Below are 16071 nucleotides of genomic sequence, written 5' to 3'. Positions count from 1 at the left end.
CTTCTAGTTAATGGCCAATCACAGTCAGCTGGCTTGGACTCTCTGTCCAAGACAGAAGCCTTTGTTATCATTCCTTCCTATTCTATTTTTAGCTAGCGTTCTGATGAAACATTTTCTTCTATTCTTTTAGTATCGTTTTAATGTAATACATATAATAAAATAATAAATCAAGCCTTCTGAATCACGGAGTCAGATCCTCGTCTCTTCCCTCACCCTAGAACCCCTGTGAACACTGTCACAATACACCTGATACACAGCATCAAATCTGGGCTGAACAGTGAACTAGCAGCAGAGATGTCCAGACCACATGACAATTGTCACCTGTTTTAACATCATTCAGGGTTTCCACTGCTGGAACTCAAGATACTTCAGGAGGGGGCACCTCTCTCCCACTTTAGGACTCTCTGAGACATCTTTCCAATAAAACTTCACATTTACATGAAAATGTCTGCCTTTTCAGTTAGGAGAACTGTGCCATTGAAACTTCCTTCACTTACTTTCTCCTTCATCTCAGATCTCTTCATCCCCCACAGCCACCAGCCCCTGTTCCCACTGATGTCCTTGATCCCCCATCCACTTCCACACTCCATGCTTGATAAATCATAATTATTTTCCCCCTTCCTGTCCATGACTGCCCTTTTCAATTCAATTATTTGGTTTTTCTGGTCCAGGAACGTTTTCCCTAGGAGACCTTCCTCCTCTGCCTCCCCTTGGTTCCAGCAACAGCATCACAGCAGCAAGAAAAGTTCCCAGCTCCACTAAGCAAAAGCTGTACACCATGAACATTGGGTATTGCTAAGTACAGAAATAATCCCAATCTGAGCTGATTTATTTTTCACACATCCTGATATGGATGGCATTGTTTTATTCTTTCAAAGTCATCTGCCAACTGCCTTTTGCCAAATGAGTAGTTTCCCTGCCATTAACAGCTGATACCTCTTCTGTATCCCTCTTCTGCAAGACAAATGCAAAGTACAGGAGAGTAGTAAAGAAAAGTATCTAGAAGCATTATTGTTATCTAGAAAATTATTTCCTGTGCATTAGATATCTGCCATGAAAAGATTTTTTCCCACCTGTTTTCTGGTGATAGGGCTAAGATTTTTCTCAGTAAGAATCAAAAGGAAAAATGTTACGAAACCAATGAAAACCTGTTCTTCTCCCCAAAGCATAGTTCTTTCCAAATCTAGATTTTCCTTCTGTGGCTCTAAGGAGCTACAGCCTGTGGTGTGGAATAACTCAGACATCATCTGAGAATTGTTTCCTGCAAATCCTGCTACAATTCTGAATTCCTGATTTCCATTTTGCACTTTTCAATCCCTCAAATCAATGCACTCACCCTGAGTCAGGCCGAGCGCCATGGGAAAGTGCTGGAATGCTTGCAAAGCAATGCCAGGACACGAAGCTGTGCATGTCAGAGCATTTACCAGGAGGGTGCTGCCACATACTTGAGGATGAGGACACCCCACTGTTGCCAAGGCACACACTTGCCAGCAATACATCTCCCCAGCTGAAAAGCATTGCTGCTGTCTCTTTCTAGGCCCTGATTTAACACACTTGGCACAGCTGGGCCAGCAGCAGACGTGCCAGTTGGTTGCCTGTCACGAGATCTGAAGCAGAAGCAGAAATGCTTGGCTGCACAGTCAGATTTGCTGGCCCTGTGGCAGGGAAGTGAGAGGAGGTGAGGGCCAAAGATTAGTGCCATGCTGAAAATAAAGAGCTGCACAATCACTGTCACTGAGAAGAAATCAGAACTGCTTCTCTTCTTGCAAGTTTATCTGTGAATGAAGTAACTCCTGAAGACTTTAAACTATGGAGTTTGTGGAAAAACTCGAGAAAAGAAATCTCCCTGCAATTTTTTTTTCCTTCCATGGACAAAACTAAGACACCTATGTGTCAAGAGGGTCTGAGGCTTGAAAGTGTCAGGTAATCACATAAAATGGGTTTCTAGCTTCAAGTGGTAGGTCATGGGTAAATCCCTGATTTCTATAAAGCTGGAAAATGAGCTGAAAGCTCAGGGTGCTTTCATAACAATCTGAGAAAATTTGGAGGCCTGTAATTATATTTTGGCTTCTGACTTCTTTTCTTCCTATCTGTAGCAGTTCTGGAGTACCTTTTCCTCTTGATCTCAGAAATGTTCCCAACATAGGAAAAAACCCATTTCTGCTTCAGAATAAAGGCATTTGGCTTCAATTTAAAGAAAATACATGCTCAGCTTATTCAAATGAACAAACTTATGGAAAAAACCCCAGGGTTTAATCCTTGATTAAAAAAACCTTGGAAGTAGAGTTTTATTTTTGTATAGGAGGAAAAAAAATATGCTGATATTTTAAGGCATCTATATATTACCAACACTTTCACCCTCAGCCCCCTTCTTACTGCAACCCTCTCAAAAACCCTTTTGAAATAGTGAAAGAACTAAGATTGCTGATGGATGAAAACCAGCAATTTTATAAGATGCTGCATAACTGCTGAATTTGAAAAAATATAAACAAATTGCTGTTTTCCTACAGAGCTTCTGTATAAAATGTCTATAGATATGCTCTACATGTTGGCTAAAGCCATAAAATAAAATTTAAAAATTGATGTTAGAAATTTAAGCACATTAAGCTTTGTAATGGATAAAAGTGTCTACCCAAAAATCCCAGTCTGAATCACATATACTGGAATTCAAAAGAGACAGCATTTCAGAGTACTTACACTCTGAATCTTCTGACTAGCTCAAAGAATTTCTGAAGGTTTGCATCTTGTTCAGACAAAACAAAAGTGGCTTTTCCATGAAAGAGGAGTGTTACAGTGGATGGTTCAAGAACAAGATGCACTGTGTTTGCACTTGATTAAAATTCAATCATTTTCTTTCCAATTATATACAGCAAAGCATGTCTTCATTTACTATATAGCTCAATTTTGTTTTACAAAAACACAGATTAAAGTTCTGTTCTGAATAAAGAGACACAGCATGCTTAATATCTGTCACCATATTGTTTTGTATTTTGCTGTTTACATTTTCACTGTGGACCTTAAAGAGCTGTAAAGAAAAGGAGCATTAGTGCTGCAATTTTGCAGAAGCTCAGGGTCAGGCAGCCACAGCAACTGGGTCTGCACACAAAGTGTCCTGTCTTTGTCTGTGCACTGCTTCCTGTCATCATGCAATGGCACTGAGATATCTCAGTATGACAGACTGTCCTAAGTGACTCTACATCCATCATTAATATTCATCCAGCCATTTTATAATGTATGTGTACTTTAGGCTTATATCTGCTGATATTCTTATCAAGCAATGGTGCTTATGAACTATACAACAATTGGAGTGGTTGTTCAAAGGCCAATCTATTCAAAACCACAGATAGACAGACAGATAAAATAATGATTTGGGATATCTTGCATGAAAGACAGCAACCCTAGCAGTTAATGTCCTACTAAACAATAGAGAAGAGAATAATCTGAAAAGAATTTTCTAATTGTATATAATATTCATTTCTTTCCTCAGCATCTGCTGCATGAACAGTGGATAATAATGAAAAATACAAACCAGACAGTTCATGTGGGAATAAAGGTAAATTGAAGTCTATAATTATGACGGTGTAAGCTTCACAGAGCAACAGCACACAGATTAGAACTCGTAATATATGGGAACCTGTCCACAAAGTTGTACCTTGAAAACCACCATAATAGTGTAATTCTCAATTTTGAATATACTGCAGGTTCTCCCTGAGCTTTAGCTTTATTGCAAGCCTTGCAGTGTGTTTCCATTTATGGTTTTAGCATTTCAAACAGTGCTTCTATGTGAGTAGTTCTAGAAATATATTTTGGGTCTGAGATTAGGAGCCAGAAAAGCCAAACCAACTGTATTGTGCCTTTCTGACTAAGTAACTGAGGTTTATAATTAATTAAAACTTATTATTAATGCCATGTAATTAAAAGGTTGACCCAGTGCAACATATACTGACTGAAAATTTTATCGTTTTGAGGCTATGCTCTGTAGTTATCCCTTTTATAATAGACAGAAATACAAAGTTGTGCTATTCACAGTAATTACATGAAACATTTCACAATAATGTAGCCCAGTAATTGAAAATTGACCATTCATTCAAACAATTTCACCTGCAGATTTGACAATCTTAATGCCCACCATTAAAACTATGGTTCACACAGGTAACTGGAGGATCAGCATTTAATGGAATAAAAGAAATTATTTAATTTTCTATCTGTAAATTAGAACTGACTTGCCTTCCTGTCCTCCCTGCAAGATGCTGAGTGAAAGGCTGAGTGCAGATTTCCACTTTTTGCTCCTGCTCAAGTTAGATGTTGATAGGTATTATGTTCAATCTCTAAACAGGATTCTTTCCTAACTAACAGAAATTTTGCTCTTCATTAATTAAAAATTCAAAAATCATAGAATAATAAAATATTTGGGGTTGGAAAGGACCTTAAAGATCATCTAGTGCCAACCCCCTGCCACAGGCACCTTCCTCTAGAGCAGGCTGCTCAAAGAAAATTAAAAGATCACAAACCATTTTGAAGTAATAGCATGGACTTCTATAACTAAATTGGAAATAGTGCATTTTTCCATGCTCATAATTTCTGCCATATTATTGTCTTTTTATATTACTAGCTATTGGCTGTCTAGATCACTAGCTTCCATTACAAATTATACCATTTACAAACTGGGATACTAAAATTGCACTGGAGAAGTTAAAATTCATGTTGAAAATCCAGAAGAGATTGGAGATTAATCATACACTATGTAATGAGGAAGAGTTTTTCCTTTGCACAGAAGCAAGTACAAAAATGGAATCAAACAGTGCAAAAATATAGCCAAGAATTTATAATATTGATCTATTTCACAAATGTATGCAGAAATCCACAATGATTCAGATGGCCAGATGCAGTATCTTCTAAGAATGCAGTGTAAAGATTTTTTCTTTGTTCCCTTAAAAGCATAAGCTTGCCAGAAAAAAGACTGGTTTGAGATTATTTTCCCAGACAGGGAGGACAAATTCACTTACCAATACTAAATCACAGCATATTCTCTTTTATATATTAGTTACTTTAACTAGATTGTGCTTGTTCTTTGATTATTTGCTATATCTTCAAAGAATTTAACGGGATGCAAGTGTTTATTCAGAATTCCATCTGCCAGTTCCCCTATAAATATGAGAATCTTTAGTTGAAAAATAAATTAGTAAACACATTACATAATAAAAAATAGCTTCTATAAAAGTCAGAGCCACAGTCTTTTCTCAAGAGTTCATCCCAATTTTCATTAATGTTTCCCCATTAATGTATAAGAGTTCAACTTTGTCCCAATGAATTTCCATTATCTGAATAGTTTTGGTCTAAAAAGACAAATGACTTATTATACTACAAGTGAATAACTTGCTCCTTTTCTTAACCAGATATATCACTAATTCTACCATTCATAAGCAGTAACTCCTCCCTCCTTCTATTTTAAGTCATAGTATACATTTGCCTAAGTAATGAAAATGAAATTACCTTCCTTCCACATTTATTATTACACATCTTCATACCAAAATGCAATTTAGGACAAGGTTAAGTAGAATAAATATAGCCTCTCATTGCTTTCCTCATTTTGTCTATTGCTGTTCTACTGATTTCAACTGACAGGAGCATTGAGCTGGCTGGGAAGCAAGGTAAATGCAGAAGGTACTATGAATATATTATCATCATCTTTATTTAGCTGCACCATCAAACCATATAGAAAGAAATTACAGCAAATTGGGAATTTTGATAGGCTGAGACCTCACTTGTAGTACAATATTCATTGACCCCAAAATACATAATGTGAAGTAACCTCGAAATGCACAAAAATATGGGCAACAAAATATCAAATTCACATAAGGAGGCTTCACATTTAAATTATGCAAAAAACCAAGATATTTTGAACATACATTAGGGCAGGATATGGTCCTTTGAATGTTATTCTCAATGCTCGTACCAGCAGCAACCGTCATCTGCAAAAGGGGGCAACAGAGATTCTGCTGAATGGAACAGAATTTTGTACAGCACTACAGTTTATTTAAATTACACCATACTGACAGATGAACGTGATCATTCAAACAAATTTATCCAAGAGAACACTGATGCGGCTCAACTGAAATTCACATAATGAAATTGAAGGTATTGTTACATCTCCTGGCTCATGAAGTACTGAGAACAAGCAAGTGGAAGACAGATCACTTTGGTGTTCTGCACTGTGTTCACAGAAATGGTCTCTCAAGCACTGGACAGCCCAATACCCAGGGAGAAATAAACCCAGCTCCATGGCTGACTTCTGCCTGAGGTCTCTACACAAACCAAGAGTTTTACCTGTTTGTGAGGTTTGAAGAAATAAGGACCTTGTCCCCCATATTTAAATGTCTTATGGAAAAACATCAACATAAACAAACCTATTAAATTATTATTAGGTACAATTTACCTGTTAAATTGATAATTTTTTCATGCTCAGACTTCCTTCTTGCATCAAACAATCATAAGGGTATAAAAATAGCAGGAAAGAAGCTATCTGACTTTAAAAAATCTGGGAGTCCCTTCAGCTCCTGAAGAATGCATTTCAGCACTGAAAGCTGTTTTTCCTCCTTTTTATCTCTTTCTAATTTATTTCTGCAGAGCCCAATAAATAACAATTTTCTTTAGATAGACCTTGACTAGTAGGCAATCTGACCAGGCAGTATTTAATCTGATTTCAAAATTTTCTTAAGAAATTAACAGCAGACACTTTTGAAAATTCTGCATATAAAAAACCCAGCATTTCTAGACTAAACTTTTAAATAATTTTTTCCACTGCTGAGAGCATATGTAACAATACATACAATGTTCATGCTAATTATAGTTGAGCTTAATCATTTCTCAAAGTAAATATTGACCTAGGATTTTTTTTCTGTGATTATTTACTAACTCAATAGAGTAAACTTGCTATTTAAAGCAGGCAAAAATACAGCATAAAATACTTGGGATTCAAGTATTTTTAACATATGGAAAACACAACTTACAGCAAGATGTGTTTTACAATGAATTTACTACTATAATTTGAGGAAGTTAAACCTGACTGGGTATTACAGCTTACTTTTGCAGTAAACAAAAATGCACACATTATCAATATATTTAACAACAGCCACAGGCAGGTCTTCATGTCCCTCTATCTCCAAATCACATATTTCCAATGATCCTCACATTTTTATTTGTAACAGTTTTAAAGACTGGATATACTTTTAAACTTTCAGTCTTTTAAAGGTGAATTATGTAGTCATATAAAAAAAAATCTTGAATTTTAAGAATAACTCCCTGTATGCTGACAAGTTCTTGATTTGTTTCTGTCAGTTTTCCCTTTAGATTTACAGCCTTAAATATTTGAAAACATTTTTATAATGCTATTCTCTTTACTTAAAAGGTATTTAATTTCATACAGAGGAGCGACTTTGGAAAAGATAATTTCCATGCAAAGCAACTTGATGTTAATTCGTGTATCATGGTCAGATGTATTTATACCAGCACTGTTAGAATTTTTTAAGGAAAACACAATACATATTACATCAGCATGGCACTGTTTTAAATAAACAATATTTCAGCACAAGTAAACACACACATTATAAACTTTACCCATTCAGTCTCGTGCATCTTTATTTAATCATGGCTCAATGGTTCATCAATTACATCTCTGCATGTGTATATATATCTATATAAACACACACAACTGCTAAAAATGTTGAAACAAATGCTTTTGGAATAATTTTTTTCACATTTTAATTTCCATATGTCTGATACATGATTTTTCTGAAAATTTTGCACTTATGTTTAAAAAGGTAGATCTACTGTATACTTTTGACTGCTGCATCTGAGCTCTATTAACTAATTTATTCTTGCTGTTCATTTTTAACAGCAATATTCTCTGAGTAACTTTATCATAATTTTTCAAATTATCTTGTAAATAATTTTCCCACTCTTTCCCCTTGTAAAACTGAGGAAGACCCACAAAAGACATAGTGACAAAAAGTATAAAATTAATTCTGTTTAATTCAATTCTAGCAGCTGATGGGGTTTAAGTCCAGTATTTTGACTCTTGGGAAACAACACAGTTTGGAATGAGTCACCCCTGATACTTCAATACTGTAAGGCTATTTCCTTATAGCCATAGTAATTTCCTATCCAAAATGTCAAGTGTAAGAAAATTGAAATAAAAATACTCCATTAAAAGTATAAAATTGGTGCATGAATTCTAAATTTGTTTTTCTTCAAACAATGTATGTTGAGGCAAATGCATCACATTGTCATGAGGATATTACTGGCAATCATTGCAGGTACAAAATAATCAATGAAAGAGTTTTGCATTTGCTGCATAAGTAGTGCAGCAATTCCCATTCATGCATGTTGATGAAATATTTATTCTATTCAGGAATGTATTTAATGGTATAGCATCAACTTAGTATTTCGTACCCTAGTAACTACAACACGTTTGTATTAATATTTATGACACTTCCTATTACTGTTTGGGCTTTCTCCTTTGGAAAATGTTTAACGGAGGAGAAAATTAAAGTTTAGCAGAGGAGAAAACAGGGTTAAAAGAGAGAAAATTCTGAAAATTAATCTCTAGAACGTGCATATATTCTTGATTGGGATGAGCACTTTGGCTAGTATTTGCTGTAAACCACATGCAGGGGGAGAGATCCTCCAGCTGCATCCTATTGATGGACTTAAAACTATGCTTCCAGTCTCCTTTTCATCTTTCTTTTGGATTTCCACATAGAAAAGCCTTTTCTGAGGCTGTGGCACTTCTGAAAACATTTTCAGAAAATACATTACCTATGAAATGCCCTCTTTCTAGGTCATACTCAGCCAAGCTACACCTCCTGGAGTTCCCAAGACTACATGAGACAATAATCACAAATCATGGCACACATATGCAGCAAACTGACCTGCCTTTTACAAGCAGATGGAAATAGTGACAAAGGATTTATGAGACTATAATTTCAAGTTTCTGTGGAAGCAATAAAATTAAATGGAGTTTTACCTAATTCTCTAAATTAACCTATGAAAATTAGGTCAAAATTCATTAATTCCAACACTGGTATTCCTAACCTTCAAACATGAAGCAACTGCATTTTCAACTAGTTACTTACACTGGACTTACAAGCAATCTTGCTATCCAGGTCACATGAAAAAGAACATATTTTCCTAAGCACCAACATCACAAAAATCCAAACCTCCTTAGCTAGTCCCCAGTCAAAGCTCTGGTAAAGCAGGAAATCCTGCACCCAGTTATAATATGAGCAGTACAACTCTAATTTCAAGGCCACATCCAAAATAAGGACTGGGAACATAGAAGAAAGTCAGATTTTATAAAAAATGGTATGGAAAGCTGCTGGAAAAAAATCAAAGATACTCACTGAAAAAACTTAATTTGTTAAAACATTGAATAAACCAGGGCAGAACCTTTCCCAGTTTTTTTTTTTTGTTTTTTTTTTTTTTTTTTATTCTATGATGAAGATTTCAGACAGGTGAATCCTACTTACTAGAAAATTATGACAATCCTGCTCTCAGAAATAAAAAAAAAAATCTCCCTTTGAGCAATATTTGTACAGATGTATGCACACACACTATGCATAAATATTATATGTTTGACTATGAGAGTCTCCAGGCCAAAACAAAGAAAAAGTATAAAGAAGTAACAAAAACCACTTACAAGCAATCTATATAAACAGAGCTCTCTGGTATTTCTGTTGACCTGTACACACTTCATCCATGGGAGCACTTCTGAGCTACTGGGAACTTCCTGTCACTGCACAGTGAAATCTACATGCAAAACCTGCAAGGATCTATTCCTTAAAACCTAAAATGTAGAAAGACAGACCTTGCAGTCTGCATAGTAGTCTTGCCACAGTATTGTTACATGACAGAACAAGGTAAGCTAATACCTTATTAAGTGAGCATTTTAAAGAGAAAAAAAGATTCAAAAATATTTATTTACCTGTATCAAACTAACTGAACTTTCTAATTATTCTTTGATTAATCCCTTTAAAATATTTCAATAAAATCACCACAGTTAAAATAAAACCTTACATTTACACTATAAAATACCTACAATATTCTTGTAGGAGATGCTTATTACAATGAATGAAGATTCAGAACAGTGATCACAGAAGCAGAGTCTGAGTTCATATACCCATTAAAACATCTTGAGATCGAGCCTTTCTGCTTAACCAAGGCACAGAAATAATTCAGGCATGCATTGCATCATTAAAAAATTACTTAATAAAAAGACTCTAAAAAGAAACTTTCTGAATTGTTCCTATTCAAGAAAGAAAAAAATATTACCGTTCCTTTCCTTCCTAATTGTCAGAATTTCCTCCATGTAAAGTCTTCTCAGACAAGAAGTTTGTTATTTGTTTTTTGGCTTTACTTTTATTGCAAGTACAGAAAACAGAGAACATGCTCATTTCACAGAAGCCCAGAATCATCAACGTCAGAAGACACCTTCAAGATCATCTAGTCTGGCCATCAACAACCTGTCACCACCATAACCACCCCTCAGCCATATCCTCAAATGCCAAAGCCAGACACCTCTTCTTGAGAGCCTCCCCAGACAGCGAGTCCACCACCTTCCTGGGCAACTCATTCCAATGCCTAACCACTCTTTCAGTGAAAAGAATTCTGCTAATTTCTAATTCTACTAATATCTGATCTGGACCTCCTCAGGAGTGGCAACTTTAGGTCATTTCCTCACATCCTTTCACTTGAGACATGGCAGAAGAGTTGTATCCCACCTGGCTATAACCTCTCTTCAAATAGCTAAGCTAAACAACTACAGCTCCCTCATTGGACTTGTGGTTCAGATTCTTTGCCAGCTTTATTGTCCTTCTTTGAAAATGCTCCATCAATGTCCTTTCTGAAATTCTATATTGTATGTAAAAATATGGAACTATAAGAACATTGCACAAATCTGGAATCCAAGACACATTTTTTGGGTTACTCTGGACAGTGTTAAAGTGATTGGTTTTCAAAGTAGGTCTGTGGAAACCATGCTGACTACTCTTTGTTCTGTCTAATGAAGCATGAACTCTCTGATATTTATGTTCCAGGTTCAATTCCAACTCATTTTATTGATGATGGACATGGAAAAGAAGAAGGGAGGAGAGGTGAGGAGTGAAAGAGAAAAATAAAAAAAAAAAATAAACTCATAACCAAAGACACCTACAGTGTTTTCCTGCACTCCCTGAAATCCTGCTGCTGTAATGAACCAGCTACCAGACCTGTCCCCAGCCTAGAGCACTAATCTCTCTTCTCCAGGCTGCGAGGAAGGAAGAGACAGCAGTTCAGACACATGTACACACTGCCCTGCAAAAAGACAAGTATGGTTTAGGAAGATGTGTTTAGACTGATGCTAAACAGTGCATACAGTCCTTGGAGAACAGACCTGCTGAGAGATCCAGGTCAGATGGAACTCAAGCACATCTGAGGAGCCTATACAGGTCTCAGAAATCTCACAGATCTTGTGAAAGAGAGAAATCTCACAAGGATCACAGGGACTATTACAGTTTTGTTGAAGACAAAACTAAGAAACACATTCAAAACACAGTGAATCATACTTGCTTGAATTTAAAATCTTTGTGTCCTGTAGTCTCATTCTTGCTGTATGACTACAGCAGACAGCAAAGCCAAAGCCATGCCTAAATAATTCTCTACAGCCTCATACAACTTTGATTGCCCCATAAAGGCCAGGTAACACCTATTCAAAATCTGTTCCTCTTTCACTCCTCAGATTTCTGCATAGGAAAAAAATTTAAAAAAACAAAACAAAACAAAAAAAAAACAAACAAAAAAACCAAACAAAAACAAACAAACAAACAAAACCAAAAAAACCCCCCAAAAAACAAAACAAGACAGTGAACCACTTATTTTGCAGTAATGCATATTTCCCTCATTTTCCTGAAGGTATGTGCCAGCACATCCAGTTTCCTCCAGAGGGCCAGTTTGCCCTCTGATCACCTGGAAGCAGGGTAAGGAGAAGGAAATGTGCCCTTGGGTGAGTGCAGAATGCAGCCCCTGGGCACCATTCTGTTCTGCCTGGGCTGTAGAACATAAGTATTTGTATGACTAGGAGCAAACAAAAAGGAGCAACTGGTACCTCATTTATAACTATAACATCATCCTACAAGCCCAGGAAATACAGCTAACACTGCTAACACAATTTTTTCATAGTCTGTCCCCTCAAGAGAAAATATGCATACAGATGCATTGATATCTGAAGTCTGGAAGCATTTTGGTTGAACTGTTCTTAGCTTGATTTCTTCTTTTAAGTGTTTATCCTTCTAGATAAGATACTGCTTAAAAAATACAGCTTGCCCTTGAAGATATGAATGGGGGAGGCATAGATAGTGGTAATTCCTTGGGGATTTAATGCTACTCTGTTGGATCAGCTTCTAAGCAATCCCTCTCACTGTACAGCACTTTTAAGGTCCTGAACAGGTCAGGGCTATCACATAAAATCCTGCTGACTTAAAGAAATTATTATTTAAAATAATCTATATTATAAATTCGCACTAGCTTTGCTAGGCACTTTGCAAGTATAGCTCTGAGAATATTTCTTCTATGAACAAACCGAGATACGTGTGCAACATTTCCAAGCACTCTGTTGCTTTTGCTTCATTTACTTTTTCATGTGAGTATAGAAGCCTAACAGCCTAAGATTTCAGGTACAGTATTTTTCTTGCATTTAAATATCTCCTTCCCAGTTTTTTGATATACCAAGAGGCATCCCAATATCAAACAAACATACAGTATGCAATGATACATTCAGAATTTACACACAGTTTCAAGAATTGAGTGTGATTATGATGCTGCCAAGCAGAATAATGCACAAATTAACAAGATTTTGGACTTTTTCCTGGTTGTTCATAATGTTTTGGGCAACAGCCAGATGTCAGAAATCAGTTCAGCTTCACATTAACATCATTTGAAAAATGAGCAGTGGCAGATGCAGGCAGTGAAACTACACCGTGGAAAGACAGATCTAAGGTGGAGGGTATCAGTGGAGATGAGTGGAAGCATTTACAGACAAAATAAACAAGAAGCTGTAGGTGAGGAAGAGCCTGAACCAGAAGCCTCTTTGTTTATTGCCTCCTGAAAGAATCTGAAAATTAGAGTATCTATGGGATTGAAAACTATTATTTGCATTAGACATTAGATATAGTTTCACCTTTTTGTATTACAACAGGGCAGGAAAATCGTCCCTGCCCTGGATCCCTGTCCATCCTGGATTCCTTTAAATAATTTAAACTAGGTGCATTAAAAAAAAAAAAAAAAAAAAAAGCTTTTTGACCTGGTACCTCTGAGGAGGGACCCTGAGCAAAGGATGCCCTGTGATTTTATACCCTCACGGTCCAAGAGGAGCAGTCTGGGGGCTGTGGGTTCCTGCCTTACCTATGAGTTTCTATCCCTAGGCACTGAACCTGCACACACAGCTACCTGCTCTGAATGTATTCCTTAACACTATCTTCAGATGAAATGCACAGAAAACTGATTATTCCACTCCAATAAATAGTTCAAATGTAGATTTCTACATTTGAAATCTTGCCTAAGTTCAAGAGGTAGACAAACCAGTCTTTCCACAAAAACTTCCATGAGAAACAATATTAAGAGTAATTAGAAAATGAAATTAAATTCTAATTTTAAAGAAAAGATGTTAATTAAACATAAAACTTTGCAAGTGAAGAAAGCACACATATTTGTCTTTATGTATTAAACCAGCATGATTATCCACAAAAACTTTTTGATCTATTTTAAACTGTCACTTTGGACACCGGTTTAAAACTCAACACTGGACTGACTGAAAGCCTGAATTTAAAATGCTCCAATAAGAAAATAAGTTTTGCTAACTATTTGCTTTGTTTATTTTCTCCATATGCAACATTTCCTTCAGGTACTTGAAGCATAAATCAGACCAAATTTCATCATGGAGTATGTTGGAAGAGCTAGGTCTCTTTAATGAAAATAAACAGAAATTGATGGTGAAAATCTGATGAAGATAATGACATAGGTGCTTGAAGCTGTGTATACCAGACAACTTGAGGAAAATGAGACAGCTGGGTTCATCCATGGCTCCTGTTTTCTTTGCTATGCTGCATTAGGGTTTCCTGACACCTATGATCATGCTTCTTTTCTCACAGATATTTTAAATAGCTAAGAACACGATCTTCAAGTGTAACAATAATTATCATGCCCATATAAAAGTAAGAAAACAGCACAGCTTAAAACACTAAATTCAAGAGCACAGACTTCATTGACTACAATGAAAAGAATGCAGTAAAAAGAGAAATACTACTCTGGCAACAATTATTCAAACAGCCAAAGAATTAATATCAAAGCATCACTGGAGAGATATTGCCTATGTTTTTCCTGTCTCACCTCTATAATAACAGGAAAGACTCCAGATCCAGACAAAAGCAATCTTTTTGAGTATATTGAACTGCAAATACAGACTAATGCACATATAAAAAACATAGGATCTCTTTTCCAAAACAGAGGTATTTTGTTGATTAGTGTAAAAATTCCAAATTTAAACCATGAGGATCTGACAACACTACTAATACAGTTTTGTATTTTTAATAAAAAATTAGAATTGCTTAAAATGACCTGGGGCCTTAAAAACACAGCTTTCTAACATTTATTTTTTAAAAATCAAAATTTTACATCTTATCATCACTGAAAAGTCAGCAAGTGTAACAACCTTGCGATTACACTTGTACATTGTGTCTGTTCTTCAGGTATTACTTTCATAATCTCCAAAGTGTTCATAAAATATAGCGAGAAAGGGAGAAAGATATGAGCTAGTAGGGCCCAGAAGAATCCCCATAAAGCACACTGCCAGCCATCGGGATGTAATGAAGACCTAAGGAAATCTGCTGTACTAACAAAGCTAAGAGTTGAGAAAGGGCAGATCAAAGAACCTTGATCAGCTAAAAGACCAGACCTACAGAGAAGAAACTCAAAGAGCACAGATTAATAAATAACTACCTGCTTATGACAGGGAATCTGTACAAAGAAAGATGAAATTGAATGACTTGCACACCTTATCTAATTTAAATGTAATTCAGAGTACGTGAAGTTAAGAGCTCAAGATTCCTGACCCTTGAGGGAGAAAGACAGGTTGCTTCAAAGGCAACTCAATATCTGAGTGGATTAACTAAAATTAAATGGTTTGAACGTAGCATTGCCCTCTCTCAACAAAAAACCACCAGCCTTGCTTCCTAAAAAATGACAAGTACAGACAAGACATTTTGTTATTTAATTGCATCTTTTCTTGGAAAAACAGAATACTTTGCCTCAAAAAAGTTGTTTCCTCACCAATGCAGCATCATCTCACTGCTCACTGGCCAGCATGGGGAAGGAAAACTTTAGCAGGTGCTAAATATTTTCTGGTGTGTGCTGAAGATCATAGACACATGTAATGGCTTGGGTTGGAAGGAACTTCAAAGTCCTTCTAGTTTCAACACCTTCCACTGGACCATGTTGCTCAGAACTCCATCTAATCTGGCCTTCAACACTTCCTGGAAAGAGGTATCTAAAAATTCTCTGTGCAATCTGTTCAAGTGCCTCACCAACCTCACAATAAAGAATTTCTTCCTAACATCCAATCTAAATCTACTCTCTTTGTTTGAAGCCATTCCCCCTTGTTTTTTCCTGAATGTGCTCTTGTCAAGTCTCTCTCCCATCCTTCCTTTAGGCTCCTTTCTGGTATTGGAAGGTCACAATTAGGCCACCCCAAAGCCTTCTCTTCTCCAGCCTGAACAATCCCAATTCTTTTAGCCTTTCTGCACAGGAGAGGTGCTGCACCCCCCAATCATCCTGCTGGCCTCCTCCGAATTCACTCCAACAAGTCAATGTCCTTCCTGTGCTGGAGACCCACCACATCTCTGACACAGGGAGCCTTAGCTGAGTTTCCACCTCAAAATAAAAATTAGTTGCCAACTATTCATAAAGGATACATTCAGATACCAAGAGAATGTCTAGACCCTCTCCAAAGCACCAGTGACAACAATATTTTCCTTAGAGTGTATA

General features: G+C 36.4%; 1 protein-coding gene across 12 annotated transcripts in view; it reads right to left on the bottom strand.

Annotated features, from left to right (window-relative positions):
• The window catches only part of PPFIA2 (PTPRF interacting protein alpha 2), a 287577-nt gene that overhangs the window by 133565 nt on the left and 137941 nt on the right, over positions 1-16071 (bottom strand). For 6 of the 12 annotated variants that reach the window (XM_074539659.1, XM_014271727.3, XM_074539658.1 and 3 more), the window contains one exon: positions 5910-5972. The exons of the other annotated variants lie outside the window; for them this stretch is intronic. In XM_074539659.1, the coding sequence (XP_074395760.1) occupies positions 5910-5972 (63 nt within the window). The remainder of the gene's footprint in view (positions 1-5909; positions 5973-16071) is intronic. 12 annotated transcript variants of the gene reach the window in all.

Source organism: Zonotrichia albicollis, chromosome 4 (genome assembly GCF_047830755.1).
Source record: "Zonotrichia albicollis isolate bZonAlb1 chromosome 4, bZonAlb1.hap1, whole genome shotgun sequence".
In the NCBI taxonomy this organism is placed as follows: domain Eukaryota; kingdom Metazoa; phylum Chordata; class Aves; order Passeriformes; family Passerellidae; genus Zonotrichia; species Zonotrichia albicollis.
Note: the sequence above shows the minus strand (reverse complement) of the source record. Positions and strands in the feature narration are given on the sequence as shown.